This window comes from Equus quagga, chromosome 8 (assembly GCF_021613505.1).
Source record: "Equus quagga isolate Etosha38 chromosome 8, UCLA_HA_Equagga_1.0, whole genome shotgun sequence".
NCBI classification, from domain to species: Eukaryota; Metazoa; Chordata; class Mammalia; order Perissodactyla; family Equidae; genus Equus; species Equus quagga.
In genome coordinates this window covers 115,818,809-115,837,873 of record NC_060274.1, presented here as the reverse complement: position 1 = coordinate 115,837,873, position 19,065 = coordinate 115,818,809, and the positions used below count along the sequence as shown (strand labels likewise).

The window sequence follows — 19,065 nt, the reverse complement described above, 5'->3', positions numbered from 1 at the left end:
TCCCATGAGTCAGCCATGATTTCACATAGGTAATTGCATCAAATTCTCCCAATGTTTCCCTCCTTAATTGATAGTCATTAGGTGATTTATAATCTCCATAAGCAGAGAATTTCTCTTACCATCAATGATACTGCTCATTTGTCCTCAGCTTCTGCTAAACTAACAGTAATTATAGTAAATTTCTCTCTTATAATACTGTCTGACATTTTTATATTTTCTGTATTTCCACTACTGACAGCCATTGAAATCATTTATTGAAGGAGCTTGAACCTGAGCTTTCAAAGCAGAGGAGAGGCATTAGTGTAAGAGCATGGGCTCTGCTGACAGCCTGCCTGGCTTTGAATCCTTGCTCAGACCCTTCTGTTTGAAGTAACTGCTCTGTACCTTAGTTTTGTAATCTGTAAAATGAGTACGATAATGATAATTCAAGTAAAACCTTCTGATAATATGTCCTACAATAATATGAATTGGGATATAGGACAATTGATAGCTGCCTCCAGTCTTCCCCAGCCCTTATTCCTAAACAGGCAGTGGGTTAAAGCTCTTATCACTCTAGTGGGTGCAAAGATGACGAGGTCAGCCTCACCTGTTAAGTAGAGAGGTGGAGGATCCAATACCTTCATCCTTAGTAGAATTTTTGCACTGAAATGATGGTATGGACACTGATAATTGGGCAGGCTCCTGAACTTGCTACCACTATCCTGAAAGCCACAGACAGTCATGGGACCCAGAATTGTCTATGTTGATATTTAAGCTTGCGTAGATGACCACCATCAGTTGGGTGCAGCCCAGTCTTCTGAGTTAGCTGGGGGAACCCAACGGTATTGCCCAGGCAACATGATTTGTTTTCAAAAGAGAGCTCATTGGGACAGAATCCTGGAAACCTGTTACGCCAAAAATTAACATTCTAGTTGCTTAATAGTGAGGAAGTAGAAATGGTCTCCAGTGTTGAGGGGGTGGAGTGGGGTGGGTGCTAAGGCAGTCAGGGAGGAGCTGGGGGATAGTAGGGGCACTAAACTGCAATTTACCAACCAATATAGAAATATTTCAATATCTTTAACAACTCATGGGATTTACTGATACATATCAATTGAACAGCACCTCTACTCATGAAAATTCTCTCAAAATTAAAATTATTACATGTAAAGCATTTAAAAAAGTGCCTGGTACATGGTTAGTACTCAACAAATGTTAACTATTATTATTACATTCTTTTTGAGACCAATTTAAAAATCGTGTCCTTGTTTTATTAAACTGATGCAATGAGAAAAGACAAAAATTAGACTGATTACTTGGACCATTATGCTTCTTTATATCTTATTATAGTTAAAAGGCCATTAGTATTCATCCAGGATCTTTGTTTAGTTTTAATTTAAATTGATTTGACATTATGAAGAGAAATAGAGGTGGCATTTTGGGATTGCTAATGCTAATGCTTGTTAGAGGTGTTTTTGTCATTCTGAATTTCATGTCTTGCTAACATTTTTTTTTTCTCAACACTGATCTATTTCCTATGTACCTGTACACTTAGAACAGTGCCTGGCAGATAAGTAGGCATTTAGTAGTTGACTGAATGTGTATTAAAGGACCTTTTACAGGGAAAGTGTGGATTGTGGCCTGACAATAGGCATGTTAATCTCAGGTAAAGTACGTTTTCTAAGAAAAGGGCAGGAGAAAAAGAAGTAGCAAGTATTTTAGGTGTATTGGCCTAAGAGAGATGGATTGTGTGTAAGTTGTGAGGGTTCACCTGCACCATTAAGCCTGAAGACAACTTTCCTTCTTACACTGTATCCTAACAGCAGTAGTGATGGATGCTCCTTGACTCTGTGCCTTAGGACACATTATCTATTTGGAAAGAAAAGGACTTTCTGTGTTTCCTACAGCCCGAGACAAGAATAGACCTTGAAAGCTGGTCTAGTTCAGAGCACCCAAGGACAGTTTAAATACACTATTACTGCAAAAACTTCACGACATACCCACATCTCTTATCTTTATCAACTCTCTCCTTTAGCTTTTCTCTTCCTTCACTTTTGCTAGTGAAAATTCTCACCATCTATGTCCTGGTTCAGGAGATTCATTTCTTTCAGAGAACTTAATTTCTTTAGGTTCTTTCTAGCTTGAATATTTAGTACAGTGCCTGCCTGACGTATGAAAAGCATTAAATACATATTTTTTTAAAAAATTGGACATTGTTGTTTTAGCTTCTCCCCTCATCTTTTCAGTTCTCTAAGGATACTTCTTTTACTTGCCTCAGTTTCCTTCCAGTATAAGGTCCTCTGGCACGCTCACACATCTGCACAGTGTTTTACTAAGAAGAAAGCAGAGTAACGGCAATTTTGATATGGCCATTTGCCACGAGGAAGACACAAAGGGAGGACAAGATAAATGGTTTCTACAAATCTGAAAGATTGCTGGAGATGGAGAGTTAGCTTTATTTTTCCAAGTGGATTCATGTTTATTGTTAAATCATCCATACACATTTGTGTGCTAATATGGGCTTGGATTATGCTTTATGGAAATCTGTATTCTTAAGTCATTTTAAAAACTAATATTGGGGTTTGCAAATTTAAACATATTCATTTACTTTCGTCTTCCCACAGAATTTTGTGCGTCATCACTGGGTGCACAGGCGTCGACAGGAGGGGAAATGTAAGCAGTGTGGTAAGGTAAGGCTCCAAACCCCATGGCCATCACAGGAGGCTTCCCAGGCCTTTGCAGGCACCTGAGGTAGATGAGTCCTGCCACCTGAGTCTAGAGCTCAGTACGTCACTTCCCTTCCGAAAGGCTTTATTTCTCTAGCTTCCCTTTCCTTAAGAGGCATTTTTGTTGTAGAACTCACTGCAAGAGGCAGTGGTCTTAAGACAAGGAATTAGCACATTTTAAGACAGATGGATGCACGTTTAAGGAGAATTTCATTGTTGATAGTTGAAATAACAGCACTTCCTATCTTGTTAAAACCCCCTCCTGAGGCCTACTGGCCTATCATATTCTTTGATCACCAATAGAAGATCAATGGGTTGTTGAACAACACCGCTTCCGTTGATATATTATCATGGATGAGCAGAACTCTGTAGAAGAACAGCACAGAAGCAGGAAATGTGTCGCTCTCCTAGGGCATTATCCACTTCCTGGAAAGAGATGCTTTTCTCCTCTGTGGTTATTTTTGTCTCGTCTCTATCTTAGTATGACTGGTTACAGGCCCCTTGGGGTGTGGGGCTGCTGGGAAAAGTGAGGTGGGGATCTGATAGCTGCGTGCTGTGGAATTCCATAGATTCCGTGTTATTGACCCCAACGGATTTGGGTTATGGCTTTTTTCAGTGTACAGAGGTCTACTTTAGGAATGAAAGATCTTCTGGGAAGGTTAAACTGGTGGTGAATCACACTACAAAGATTTTTCTTTTAATGATATCACCAACAAGCTGGGCTCAGTAAAGGGAAGTTTTGATTTGCTAGAGAGTGAGATAATTTGAGAGCATATATTCCTTATCAATTAATTCTTAATTTCTTTCTTTACTCATGAGTTTCCTTTGGGTCAAGCACTGGGGTGAGTTGAGCAGTATAGCATTTTTGACAACAGAGGGATACAAGGAAATACTGGCTGCCTGAGGTAGAGGTGTTGAGGGTGAGAGAGACCTGGAAAAAGTCTCATTAATTTTTCTATTTTTCCCAGTGCTTGGAAAAATAAAATCATACTGTAGCCATTGGTTACCAAGTTTTTCTTTGAAAGGCTACGCACCTTAGCCTCAAGGATATGGCCATCTGTTATAACTGGTTATCTCCTCCAGTTCAAACCAGTGACTCTCAGCTGGTTCCTTTCTAGCCTGTAAAGAGGACAGATGAAATAGGTTGAAAGGGGGAGGAGGTAAAAACAAGGAGATGAGGAGGAAGGGAGAGTAGAAAGAGTCATACCCGCCATTTTACTTTGCCGGGAAAAAGGAGGTCAGCCCTCTACTCTCACATGACCTTCCTTCATTGGGTTCATCTACCCTTCCCTTTCTGGTATTGCCTTGGGGCTTATGGATTTTCTCTTACTTAGTGGACTGTAGACTATCTACAACTTCCCCATTATAATGTGTGTTTGTGTGTGTGTGTGTGTGTGTGTGTGTATGTAAGAGAGAAGAAACAGAGAGGCACAGCTAATTTTGAGGGCAGAGATATGAAGGGTGGGAAGGATCTAGATGAACAGATTCTTCACTTTGGAAAAATATATTCACTGGAGAACAGTAGCTGGCACCTCCCTCACAACTTTTGAGCCATAAAAGAGTTGGAGGAATTTTATTAAAAGAAAATCAATAAACATTACATATATTGTGATAAGTATTCCCTAGCGTCTATTACATTCCCTCCTCTGGCCCTGTCTTCTATTGGCGTCGTCAACTGAATGGGAAGAACTGGACTTCCTATACTCTAAGTTGCTGCGACCATGTCTCCTTTCCTGCCCAATGTTCTCAGGCAGCCATCTTGGAATGCTCACAGCTCTGTGCTTGTCACAGCTATCAGCAAGGAAGTCAGTGATCCCAATTCTTCACATAACATTCCCATAATCATGTACAATTATATTCATTTCCTGTGTTTATAATCTAGCTACTTATGAATTCTCAGAGACTCAAGCAATTATGGCATGATATAGTCTTAGATGCATGTCTCCTTGCTGTATGATAAATGACTCTTCTTTAACTCCTGGTTCCTGCCTTGGATTAGAGGAAAACTAGTGGCTCAGTTTCTATTCACAGATTAAGTGATTGAAAATTCATTTCAAACTTTGCTGCTATGCATAATTTTCATCAGTAGGGTTGTACATTCTTATGTATCCAGAGATTTCTAAACCACCCCCCCTCCCCACACACACACACATCCCTATACACATTATTCCATAATTTTCCCATTGGGATGGGGTGAAAAATACTTCACTTGGCAAAACGTTTATTTTTAGAACTGGTGGTTTGCAAACTTTTGTAGTTGTTAAGGAGTGTTTATGGTTAAAGAGTGTTTGTGGTTTCAATTTCTACTTTTAAAAATCAAGAATAAAGTAAATATTTGGACTGATTTTCTCTCAAGCTTTGAATATGTCTTTGGCTGAGTGTGTGTGGCATTTAATGAATATCAGACGAAAGAGCTCAAGATTCAGTTGCCCAGTTGCTGTAACATTTGCTGACTACTACAGGCTGAGATGTTTATGAGAATTACATAGTTTTATTCATAGTCCTACATTATGTAAGAGTCAGGGTCCAGGAGGAAAAGAGATGGCACACTCACACTCAAATTATATAATTTGATGAGTTTTTAATAAAGAGACTATTTAACATGTGTGGACAGAGTGTGGAGAAACTGCAAGTGATACTGAGGAACTCTGAGACTAGTAAGAGCTGGGAACTATGGTCCAGCCAAGTCAGAAGAGGCAAGGAGATGGAGAGGACCTCTTCAAAGGACTTATAACCTTTAGTCAGGAGGCTTAGCCAGGCTGAGGTGACCTACTGTCTTGAGGAATAAATATCCCAATATCACTCACCTTTAATCTCTGGTGGCCAAACCCAGTAGAAACCAGAGCATGAAGGATACTTTCGAGGCAATCCATAAAAGTCAACTTTTTACAAGGGGGTGTAAGGTAGAGAAAGATAGAGAGTGGATCTGCAGGGGCAGTGGGTTTAATCTGCCACATATTGTTTAATGTAAAGCTGTATTCAATCAATGGGTAAAGGCAGGATGCATACTTATTCTGCAAATGTACCTCTTACTGATCTTCACCACATACGTCTACATACTGCATTCATTCAATCCAAATTCACTCAACACTGAGTTATCCTTAGTACTCTAATTCATCAATATGTTAAGAAAAAGTATAGTCATGATTATAACTAATTTGACTTTCCTTTTTGAAGGAACCAAGCGTGCAAACTCAGCAGTGTACCAATCGTGGAAATATGCTTGTAAATCACAATTTGAAACTTTATCTCTTGTTTCTTCATTTATAAACATATGTAAAGTTATAAAAATAAATGAGTTAACTTTTTTTGTGTATGAGAAAGATTGGCCTTGAGCTATCATCTGTTCTAGTCTCCTCTACTTTGTATGTGGGATGCTGCCACAGCATGGCCTCAAGAGCTGTGTAGATCCGCTGCTGGAATCTGAACCTGTGAACCCTGGACTGCCAAAGCAGAGCATGCAAACTTAACCACTATGCCACTGGGCTGGCCCTAGAGTTAGCTTTTTGAAACTCAACATTTCTGAAATTTCAAACAGCAAATCTTGAAAGCAGTTTTTAATACAATAACACATAGTTAAACTTTGTCCTACATTTGTGATACCTTCCAGTTTCCTAACCAAACATGCCACGCCATCATGAATTATTTGTCCATAAATCATATGGACTTTCATATGTAATTAGTTTAAGTAAATTAAACAGCATATTGCATTAATTAAATGGGAAAATGCCAAAACTACTCTTTATTCTAATGAATGTTGTTAAAAACTAATTTAAAATGACCTTATGGTCAACTTTAAATATTTTAATATTTAAAACATATGCATCTAAACAAAGTATACTTAATAGCATTTTTGTATTGCAAAAATCACAAAATGATTAAAAACATTCCATGAGGGTACAGTTGAGATATTATATGAGTTGTGAAAGAAGAGTACAGAGTCTAAAAATAATGGAAAATATTGAGCTTTTGAGGATGTTTCCTTATCAACTTAAAGCACCATTCTCTGCTGATCTGAAAATATATGTGCCCTGGGGGTCAGCTTTCAAGAGACCCTGCAAGGTTAGGGACAAGACATGGAAGTTCAAGGATGAGGATCCATGCACTGGTTAGACAGGTTTGGTTATTTGCCTGTCTGTGTGTTTGTCCAGCTATAACAAAGGAGAGTTCTGCTGTTAGCCTCAGGAGGACCATTGAGGAGGTGTAGAGGGGGTAATACAACAAGGGCAAAGAGATTCTACCTCTCCATGGAGCCCCTGCCAACATAGCTGCCAGAAGCCTGACTTTTCCTTCTGTCCTTGGCTGAGTATCAAGAAAGGAGACAAGGGCAACCACCATTCTACTCTCTGCTTCTGTGCTTTGACTATTTCAGATTCCTCGCATAAATGATATCATGTAGTATTTGTCCTTCTGTGCCTGGCTTATTTCGCTGAGAATAATGTCCAGATTCATCCTAGGAAGGGGGAATGGGGAGGTATTAGTCAAAGGGTGTGAAGTGTCAGTTATGCAAGATGAATGAGTCCTCTAGATACTGTACAGCACTACAGTGCCTGTAGTTAACAATACTGTATTATATACTTAATTTTGCTAAGAGGGTAGATGTTATGTTGTGTTCTTATCACAAAAAGCAATTTAAATAAGGAGGACAGGAGATAACTTTTGGAGGTGATGGATCTGTTTATGGCATAGATTATGGTGATAGTTTCACAAGTGTATACTTATCTTGAAACTCATCAGGTTGTACACATTAAATATGTACAGCTTTTTGTATATCAGTCATTCCTCAATAAAGTGGGTTTTTTAAAAAAATTTTATTTTTCCTTTTTCTCCCCAAAGCCCCCCAGTACATAGTTGTATATTTTTAGTTGTGGGTCCTTCTAGTTGTGGCATGTGGGACGCTGCCTCAGCATGGCTTGAAGAGTGGTGCCATGTCCATGCTCAGAATCCGAACCGGCAAAACCCTGGGCTGCCGAAGTGGAGTGCGCAAACTTAACCATTCGGCTGGCCCCAAAAGTGGTTTCTTTTCAAAAAAGCGGGGAGATGGGGATTAAGGGCTCAGAAGCAGTGCTCCCTGCTGCAGTGCCCAGGTGGCTAAGTCACTCAGTTCTCACGTGTAGAGCTGTTTCTACTGCCACTGCTCCCCTGGTCTTTGGCGTGGTCAGTGTCCTAGTAATTACAGCTGATGTGATTCTCTGGTCACTCTGGTCCCCACTGCTCTTTCTTCAGAAGTGTAGGCACTAGGATTGTGCAGAGGGAGGAGTTGAACTGCAGTGGAACCACAACAAAGGCTGCAGCCAATCCCATAAGGAGCTGGAATAGCCCCTCAAAGTTACCCTGCCTTCACCAATCATTGGATGTGCGCTGTCCTTGGCCAAGGTGACTCTTTTAGGCTTAGGGCAATTCCTAAAGATGGAAAGGTGCCTCCTTTGAGAGCCATCAACCTCCAACACTCCTATCAACTAGAGGAATGAGATGAGTGAGAGGCCTGTTACTATAAGAGTGGGTGATATAGGGAGTCTGGACTATCTACTCATGTATCTTGTGCACTTTGATGCTTTTCATGCCAGATCCCAGATGTTCCCACTTGAATGTAACAATGATTGCAGCTGGGCCTACCCAACCTTATGAACTCGTGATCTCACAGAACCCAGCTTATGACCACCTGGTAATTTGTGGTCAGGTATTCCTCCACCGGAGCATAATAACATGCCAGGAGCTGTTTTTTGAAAATATTCAGTTCTTTCCTGCAGATGGCACACTTTTGTTTTCAGAATCCTAGTGTCTATGTTGTGATTCTCTTATTGGTGCTTGTCATAAACTCCACAGGGCATCTTTTCTCCTCCCCAGTACCTCTAACAGCATGGGGTCTGCTGGGTTGTACGGCCCAAGGGATGGGCTCTACTTTCATTGCAGACTGGACTTGCTGCAGAGCACTTTCGTGCTCTGGGCTCCACTCTAAGCTGGCAGCATTTAATATCGTCCAATAAGGGAATTGGGGCAATATCCCCAGGAGTGGAATATGCTGCCTCCAGAACTCAAAGAGGCCTGCAAAGTGCTGTGCTTCATTCTTAGCGGTCAAAAATGTAATAATTTGTCCTTTAGATTAGACAGAATATTCTAGCATGCCCTGGACCACTGAACCCTTGAAACTTCACTGATGTGTAGGACCTCTGATTCTTCATAGGGCTTGTCCCCCCACCTTCTGTTTTACCAAGACTTCCAATGTACTTGCCATTTCTTGCTCATCCGCTTTAACATGATGCCATTGATAGGGTGGACCAAGTGGTTTTCTGCAGAGTGTTCATATGGTTCAGGCCCCTTTGTGGTACATTTGGATAAAATTCAGAAGAGTTAAAAGTGCTAGCTCAAGACTGTAAAAGTCTACTCTTGAGAAACTCTGCTTTATCCAACTTTAAGTCCTGCCTCCTTTTCTCATGTACCCTCAGGACCCAGTCTCATACACACTTTCCCATTCCTGCTGGTATATATTGGTTAGGTCCTGTAGCTAGATCTTTTGAGATGTAGTCCTTTTTCTCCTTTAGAATCCTCTACACTTTCCTGGATGGGCACATTGGTGTGAAAAGGATATTAGGTCATTTGAGATACTAGCAGGAACAGTAGATGTAACCCTAGGATGGCATTTGTAAACTTGACCAAAAAGCAGTCCATGTTAAGTAGAAATGGCAGAATTGCTGTGATAGAGGAAGGAGCCACCAAAATCTCACAGAAATAGGCATGCTAGAGTTGCTATATTAGGCACAGCTGGAAAACTCATCAGTTGACTGTTAAAAACCCCAAAGTGAGGTCAAAACTATTTCTAGATAGCAGAATCCTTTCTTTCTCCAAGGCATACGTTATATGATGATATTACTATGACATAAATTCATGAAGCCTGGAGGGACAAAATCTGAGTAACTTTCATAAATTTTGTAATTCTCTTTCTCAGCTGTCTGGGGGCTGTTACAGCAAAAATAGTCTCAGTTTACACAAAAAGAAAATGTAGATAGTTCTATCAGCAGAGGAGCATTTCCCTCAATTAGTTAAGGGTAAAGAGTACAGCCAATTGTTTCCTGGAATGTCGTATCATCAGCAATATTATAGATTATGTGACTTCTCTGAAAAGCTGGAATGATTTGCTGTTGGTACGTGTGGTAACATCAATCTTATCTTTTAAAAAAGCTGTTTTTGTTAAAAACAATTTTTCCAAAAAACCAGCTTGGTGAATATTATCAGCACTAAAATTATAATTTTTATTGGTAAGGTTGTCATTTATGGGTCAATCAGAGCTGGAAATTAATTTTCATGGATGATCATTATCATAATTGTAGCTGGTTGCATCATTAGGAAAAGACTTTCCTTTAAGGAACTTCCCTGATATTCTAGAACAAAGATAGAAACCCAACAGTTCAAGTTTTGTATGCAGTTTGGGTCATATTGACTAGAACACTAAGTATCTGTATAAAGCATTTTTGTCCCAGAATCAAGATGTTCATAAAAATATGAAATGTTAACATCATAGTTAAAATAGCTAACATGTAAATTAAAATATAAATCAGTAGCCATTGTTTTAGGCTTAATTCTAATTATACCTTAATTCCAAGGTCCCAGGTGAAGCTGTCTACTTCCATAGAGTCGTCTGCCTCTGCAATGGAAAAGTTCTGGATATCTTGTTTTAGGCTCTTCATACAGTCTGACACATTTGTAATGTGTACTACTGAGTATCCTGTGCCCCAAATTTTGTTTTTTTTCCCCCTCAGGAGATTCAATTTATGATCTGTAGCTTGTAGCAGGGGCTTTCAGATCGATTAATGGAAAAAACAGAAACTGTCTGAGGATAATAAGGCTGATTGGCTCTGATTAATGTATTGTAATTACCAACATTAGAGTGGAGGAATGCAGAATGCTCTATTGAAAAATAACAAAATGTCAATCTATGTGTATAAGTCAGTGATTATCCTGAAGCGATAGCATATTATGGACAATAAGGGCACTGATAAATTTTCAGAGCCTTTAATCAATGCCATAAAATATAATTACACCAATAGACAAGAATTTAGATTTTTCAAAGATAATTCAAATAAAGTAACTGTAGCTTCACATAATTTGCAGCACTGTCAGAAGCTATAAAGATATTGCTTACTGTAATTCCATTTATAAAGACACTATTATAATTCAATTTAGATGACCACATATGTTTACATTTTGAAAATCTTGAATGTTTATAAAAAATTTTAGCTTAAGACCAGTAAAATCAGTATAGCAAACTTAGGAAGTTCAAGTAAATTAGGATTTCAATGAGTAAATAAACCCTAATCTTGCACAGACTAGGATAGTAGTGCTGCCATTTTTAGAGTGTGAAAAACCAAGAAAAGCCATATTACAAAACTAGCCTCATATGCAGTGATTCACATTGCGAGGCAAGGGTACACATACCAGTGGAAAACTGAATAGTTCGTTGAGGGAAAAAAGTCATGGTGGCTTTGCTACTTAAAGATTGAAAGGTGCACTCCGAGTAGGACAGAATTGGTCCATAGTCTGAGATATCTGGTTAAAACTGGGGCCATTTTAGTCAGAAAAAAGTTTTCAATTAGATTTGTGTGAGCCTGCATGTGGTTCGCTCAAAGGTCAAATAAGTGCCATTTTTTTTTGGTTAGAAAAAAGTTTTCAATTAAGTTGGTGTGGGTCTGCCCCTGGGTCACTCAAAGGTTGTAGTTATTTATCAGCTTCAGCTGATGAGATGCTCATCTGGCACAGTTTCTCAGCTTCAGCGGCTTGAAAGCGGTTGCACTGAAACAGCACAACCAGTTTGAGATCGTCTAGCAAAGTTCTGCTCTCACTGGGGACATTTCCTTTTACTTTAGTGAGTTTCAAATCGCTGTGGTATTTATTTCCCCTTGGATACATTTACAAGAGTGGTATAACAGTTTTATTTTAAAAGTTCGCTTTCATTTTGCTAGAAATAATGAACTTTGCATCTAATTAAACCTATGATGAACATTTTAGATATTAAATATAAAATATGTAAAAGAGTATACATAGTTTTCAAATAGGATAGGGAGTATTTGAGCAAAAATGTTTGAAGCTCTTTGTTTTAAGATAATATTGATTTAGTCTTATTTTTAATTCCTTTGGGTTTGCCTTTTTGTAATACTTCGTGAGCCTTGAACGTGCGATTGGATGTGGAGAGGTGTATTTTGTTATTGTTTAAAGTTTTGGAGGCAAGAGCGGTATCGACTCTTATGTTAGGTCAAATCAAAAAGGGAATCAGGTCAGGAGATTCCCTCACTCAAACTTCAGTTAAATACGTAAACAATGAAATAATTTCAGTTTGATTCAAGTAAAGCCCTTTTTTCTGGTTGCAGCCAAGGCCATAAAACTGAGTTCCTTTGGTGTATGCCCTAGATTGTGGAAGAAAAAGAGACAACAAAGCTTTAGCTGCTCGGAATAAGTGTTTAAACTTTATTCCAAGGACTGAACTTGATTAAAAAACTCAACCGAAAAAAAAAGTGACCTTATTCCTCAAGGTTCTTGGTATTTATAATTCTCAAGTCAGTTAGATGCAGAGCATCAGACCTCACATTCCTATTTTCTTCTTTGATAATGATGAACAAAATAGCCCTTAATCACAGAGTCGGTTGAAATTCAGTCAGGGCATCTGTCAGTGCCATAATATCAGATTTGGGCCAGCATTTAAAATTGGGTAATTAGGAATCTGGCTCTTTTTGCTGTGCTGAGATCCCAGTCAAAATCTCCCCCTTGCAGGTGGTCTGTGGGAACTTGGTCCATGAAGGCTCTGATGTGGTTCTATTTCTGTCTCAATGTCAGACGATAACCCTGAAGCCATGGCTGCTGTGACTCTGCCAGACTAGAATCCAAAACAAAGAGCAGAGCTGATTACCACTGGGCTCATTTCCAAGGGACCCACCACAATTCTGCATCAGCACAGTGCCCAGCGCCCCAGTTGTGGCTGGACTTGTTGTCTGTTTCTGGTATCAGCCTGGCTGTCAGGACTACAGTGTCTGTTTCTCCCTGAAGCCAGAAGGCCGGTATTGAGCAGAAGGGTGGGCTAATACACTCACTCAGTACCATCGAATAGAGTATTGCTCGTCACGTTAGACACTGTAAGACTTTGTCAGCAAGACGGTGGATGAGGTTCCACTTGATAGATCTTAGCAATAAAATTACTCCTTCATTTATACAGTATTATAAAGAACTTTTCAAATACCTTGCCTCATTTGATGCTTATAACTACTTAGTGGTGTAGGGGAGGTTTGTATTTTGATTCCCATTTTCAAGTGAAGGGAGAAATTGGAAAGGTTAAACGATTGATCCGAGAACTGTTCTCAGCTGTGCCATCTCTCCATCAGCTTCATTTTGATATACAATCATGATGTATGAATTCATGGAATAGTAGCCGGGTAATAGCATTTAAGACTGTTTACTGGGACGTTTGATACAGCAACATTCAGCAGATTTCTAGTTGTTGCTACTGCTGCTGTCATGCCACCAATTCTATCACATTGATTTTCAGCCATGCAGCATGTCAATATCACAGACTTAAAAATGAAGATTAGAATCCTATCATGTTTTCTGTGTCCATGGGGGTTGGAGGAGGGTGCGGGGAAACGGTGGTTTCGGTTAGGAATTTGAGATAGCATTAAGTTTGTAATTGGATCAACCTGTAATCGGATGACTTTCTTATTCAATTAATCAGAAAATATTCATGTCATGCCTATGATGTTCAAAGAACTATGCTAAGTTGTGGAGACCTATTAAGAAATATTACAAGGACTTCTCTCAAAGAGCTTATAATTCTGTTAGAGAGATAGTACCTGTGCACATAAAATAACCAGGATCTTAGGGCAGCTGTTCATTAATACCAAGGAGAGTAAGGTAGTAAGGCCTATTGTTTAGGAGGAGAGATCACGGTGAAATGAGGTGATCTTGGAAGACTTTTTTACGTTTTGTAGTGAAAGTAAAATTCAGATGCTGTACGTGAAATAGTGGTAGGCATTCTACGTGGTGGGTTGGGAATAACAAAACAGCAAAAAAAAAGTTGGCAAAGTGGGCAAAAAAATGGAAATATAAAAGAATAAAGCATGTTGTGGAATATAATTAAACCCATCTCACTATAGACAGGAATTTATAATAGTGAGGAGTGGGAGATTGATGTAGAAAAATTGGCTGGGAAAATTATGGATGGCCCTGAATGCCAGTATGAATAGTTTGTTCTGTAAACTTGAGGAAAGGAGTAGTTATTTGAGTATTTTGAGATGGAGGCTGATATGTGGAACAGCGTTTTCCCTGGTGGCAGTACCCAGGATAGAATGAAGAATACAGGGAGAAACAAACTGTCCATGGAGAGACAAGTTAGAAATGGAGCAGATATCCAAATATGAAGAGCTTGATGCCTGCTGGACATGGGGTCCAGGTGGGAGCATCCAGCTGTGCAGCCAAGGTTGTCCTCAGGAGTCCCTGCTCAGGCACTGCACCAGCTTTAATATACTTCTTATTGGCTGCTAGCTTCTTTCCTCACATAGTCCAATTGTTGCTATAGCTCTAAAGAGAAATTCTATTCGGTTTTTATATTTACCCAGTTTATCAAAAGTTGCTTGAGAGATGTTGAGGAACTTTTCAAGTGACTCTCATGTGAAGTCTTTCCTGCATATTTGATGCCATCTTATTTCACATTGAATAGTTTATGCCTCATCTTTGAAAGGACCTGCATACCTAACTCTTTGGCCACTGGACTTTGTGTCCTCTCTGTAAGCTGTTTCTGTCAGGCAGTTCTAACTCTCAGGTGTTGCATGCTCTGTGGGTTGTTGCTGGCCACCACTCCAGTAAACATGCAGACACCAAACCTGTTCTAATAATTCAGTCCATGTGTGTTTTGCAAACAGTGCATCCTTTTCTAGGGGAAATGATACTATCGTTGACAAAAGGAGGCATAGCAAGACTCATTGTTTGGAGGGACATGAGAGTGTTAGGGGTCCTGAAGACCACCCCAGTTTGGATGATTCACTAGGAAGACTCATAGCATATGTTACTCACAGCTATAATTTATTACAACAAAAGGACATAAAACAAAATCAGTAATGGGAAAGGCACATGGGGCAGAGTCTGGAGGAAGCCAGGAGAAGCTTCTAAAAGGCCTCTCCTAACAGAGTTTCATGGGATGGGTTTAATTCCTCCAACATGAATTGTGACAACACGTATTAAATATTGTCTATTAGCCTCATTGAGACTCAGTGCCCAGGGTTTTTATTGGGGGCTCATTACATAAGCATCCTCTGCATAGCACGTATCTACCTTCCAGAATCCCAGAAGGAAAACAGGTGTTCGGCATCAACCACGTTGTTTGTATAAACAGGCTAGGCACAGTGACCCACCTTTAACTGTTCTGGGCATTGGGAAACCCTTCTAAAACCCAAGTTCTCAGATGCCAGCCAAGGGCCCACCTTGCAAGCCTGCCTTTGTCAGGATAGCCATCTCAGGATTGTTATGTTCACTGCTCTCTGCTGAGAGTGATTATATGATCACTTAAATTGTTGAGAAAGGGTTATTGATGGAGAAATTTTTCAAAATCCAGTAGAATCTGATGTTAAGAAGAGGTTATGTTTCTGGAAGTAAGATTTGAAGTTGGGGCAAAAGAGAAGGATTCAAGGAGAAATCGCAGAGCACAGAGGACTGAAATTGGTCCTGGTCTGATGTCCACAGGCAGGAGATTGGGAGGTAGAAGGAGAACCTGGATGTGTTTTAGGAAACCAAGAGAGGTGAGAGGTTCAAAAAGGAGGAAATGCTTTGCAGTGTGTACAGTGCTGCAGATAGGTAGGAATTATGAGAACTGCAAAAATGCCATTGGGACTTCTTTTAAGAATGTGTTGACTTTTTAAACTTAGAATTGTCTGTACATATCAAGCAAGACTTATCCAGCCAGTGCCTTAATAGCTTTCCTGCTCGTCACATCTTTCTGTGTTTCTTCTGATCATTCTACAAAAGCCCTGATTTAAAATGTTTTTGTCATTGCTCTGCATTAGTTTGTTTGGGTTTAGACTCCACAGGCAGATATAAATGGGTCAGCTTTGGGGAGGCTAAAAAAATTTTTGAGCATTACTGCATAATTTTCTCTGGTAATTATTTAGGGACCACAGCAGCCCAAGAAGCACCTCTTCTTTTCTTGATGGAAAAGTAATTCTGCTTGTTCACTTAAGAGGATTGTGTTTGTCATTCCATTAATCTCATTGCTACTTGCTGGTGAAGAATAAAAATTGAAAGCTGCTGTTTGGAGTCCTGAGATCCCAAGGGGATGATGAAAGTGTTTGGATTTCCTCCTATGCCCTTGGACTTCTCCCAGACCCTGACTTCTAGGTCCTAACTCTCTGATACTTCATTTCTCTCTTTGTGGGTTCTCAGATGTTCAAGTTGTGTAGAATCTCTGAAATGGATGATCATTGTTGTAAAGAACCATATGAACCAATAGTGGCTTTTCTTTTGCTTATAATAAAAACATGTCAGAACCACATTTATTTGGGGAAAAAAAAGCCCACGACTCTTTCTGTGACTGACTTTGAGTAGTTAGTGGTGTAGCAAAGACTGTGCCTCCTCTCTCATGCTCCAGGTGGTTCAGGAATGGGGAACTCTCGCGTGGTAGAGGGTGGAGAACGTGGCATTTGCAGTCCCAGTTACCTTGAATGGTGGGGACAGTTCTAGCTATATTCACTTCATTGGACTTTAAGAGGTCAAAGGCATGTTGTGATTGAAGTGGTTTTAAATTCTCTATCTCTTGTCCTAACATCCCAGGGCTTCCAGCAAAAGTTCTCCTTCCACAGTAAAGAGATTGTGGCTATCAGCTGTTCCTGGTGCAAGCAGGCGGTAAGTTTTGGGAAGAAATACAACAAAGTAGACTCACGTTTTATCAACACAGGCTTATGTCATCACTTGAGTTCTTGTCTGTAAGTGGAAAGTTATCCTAATTTATGTATTATTTCTCTCACATAGGATCCTTGGAGGAAAAAAGACAGATTAAAACTGTAGAACTATAGCAGATATGAGCTGGGAGAAACTATAGAGATAAATTAACCCCTTCATTTACATACATTGAAGCCTAGGATCAGAGCCTAGAAAATCCTCTCCTGGTTTTGACCCTGGGTCTGGAATTGAGGACTTCTCACTCCTAGACCACTTTTTCTTTCCATTACACTAGATCGTTGACAATTCCTCCTTTGGTAGGAAGTGGCGACATAAAGCAACGTGCCATGTGAGATAATCCCTCTAACACAGGGGTCCAGGCATCTTGGTTCTTCTGTTTTTGATGTAGGTGACTTTCTATGGGGCTGTGTTAGGATAAGTGTGATCTTGTGCCCGTCGTTTAGGTTTGGATATTGTTATAGCTGTCTATCTACTCGTTGAAATGTAACTCTTCCTTACATTTGAACGTAAACAGTTGTGCAGCACATAACGTTTCAGTCAACGATGGACTGCATGTGCGACGGTGGTCCCATAAGATTAGTACCATGTAGTAGTAAGGTGTGTAGTAAGCTGTACCATCTAGGTTTGTGTAAGTGCACTCTGTGATGTTCCCACAGTGAGGAAATCGCCTAAAGATGCATTTCTCAGAATGTATCCTTGTCGTTAAGTGATGCATGACTGTATATTCATTAGGATCCACTGGTAATTTCCCTATTTTTTCTCTTTTGTCTATCCTTTTTCCAGTGTTAACACCTCTGTCCCAACCAGATGGCTCATGTTCTTACTTGTTTGCCTATGTACTTTTCTTTTTTTAACCAGACAATACGTACTCTAGCTACTGGGTTAGCAAACTGTGGCCCATAGGCCCAATCTGACTGACTGTGCTGTCATGGCAGAGTCAAGTAGTTGCAACAGAGGTAGTATGGCTCCATAAGGCTAAAATATTTACTATCTGGACTTTATGTAGAAAAAGTTTGCAGACCCCTGCTTTAATTTCTCAACTCAGCTACTCGTTTGAGTGACTGTATAACTGGGATATATTGTCCTCTCATTGCACAGCCAACCTGAAAAGAAAGGGCTGGCGTGTTTCAGCTGGTTAAGGGTTTGCATGAAGACTTCAGCCCTCTACACACATCAGATTTAACTAACCAAACAAGGCCATGGGGCAGGAGCAGATGCATTTAGTTGAAACACATAACATTGACACTTTTGTGGATCAAAAACTTTTGACTTTTGGCAATTGCATAAGGGTCAACCTAATAACCTCTCTAGAATAATTTCCCTGGACCCCACGTGTCAGGAGAACCTACTGTCACTGGGTAGGGATGTATTGGTCTGGACAGTTCAGCACTTGCTGTGTTACCATCCTGCCACATTTTTTATTCTTGGCATCTCCTTTCAGTTAATTGTTGCAGATAGTCTTTGTGCTTCTGTTCAAGAACATGTTGACAAATATAAGGTCATCCTGGTCCTTGAGTGAAACTATGCCATCAAGGCAATATTTCCTCCTGGAGAGGAAGAAGCAGATTCAGGGTCCAGATGTCCCTGGTGGTGTGCCACGATATCTATGCTGCTGGTTTCCCTGATCTGGTGAGACCTTACTTGTGGAATGGCATCATTGGCAGCAGTGGGCTCAGGCTGTATCTGCTTCCTCCCCTCCAGCTCCCAGGCTGTGGTTAGATGGTTTATCCAAGGTCAATTAATTTGGGAACTCCATCCCACTTTACAGTGAACATGTGTGCTGTCTTTATTAGTGAATAGTCCAATTAACTTACTACAAAGACAACTTTGACTTGACCATTGTGGCAGAGCTTTGGTCCATTCCCCATATCTTTGAGTTTCCCAGGGTCTCACACTGTAGAAGGTGATTTTGCAAGGACTAAAAATACAAAACATTTCAAGACATATTACAGTGGTGGTATATTTTAACACTACAGGTAATCCCTTCCAGGATATCTGATGTCAGACAAATAAGTGCCCTCAATGGGCACATTCTGCAGCAGAAAAAAACTGGGTTTGGAAGCTGGGTTTCCTGTGTTCAGGTCCTGACTCTACCACTTAAAAGTTGTGCAGTTTTGGACATACCTCTTAGTCTCTCTAGATCGGAAATTACTCAGGTATAAATTGAGAGAGTTGAAATAGGTCATCTCTGAGATCGCTACCGTTTTGGAAATGTAATGGCCATTCATTTTGGGGGTCTATTTGAATTGCTAAAAGAAAATCACTTTTGAAGAGGTATTCAGGTAGCATTTCTCTGGTATATCAAATTGTTTGCAGATCACAAATAACTGGTGGTATGGGGAATTATTAATTTATTAACCTGTTTTTCATGATTAATTGATTTAGTAATTAGCTGCTAGATCATGTCAGATCTTGAGGATATGCAGAAATGATG

General features: G+C 39.9%; 1 protein-coding gene across 2 annotated transcripts in view; it reads left to right on the top strand.

Moving 5' to 3' along the window:
* DGKI (diacylglycerol kinase iota) overlaps positions 1-19,065 on the top strand; it is a 424,575-nt gene that overhangs the window by 195,015 nt on the left and 210,495 nt on the right. For both annotated transcript variants that reach the window (XM_046669970.1, XM_046669971.1), the window contains exons 6-7: positions 2,601-2,666; positions 16,503-16,574. In XM_046669970.1, coding sequence (XP_046525926.1) covers positions 2,601-2,666; positions 16,503-16,574 — 138 coding nt within the window. The remainder of the gene's footprint in view (positions 1-2,600; positions 2,667-16,502; positions 16,575-19,065) is intronic.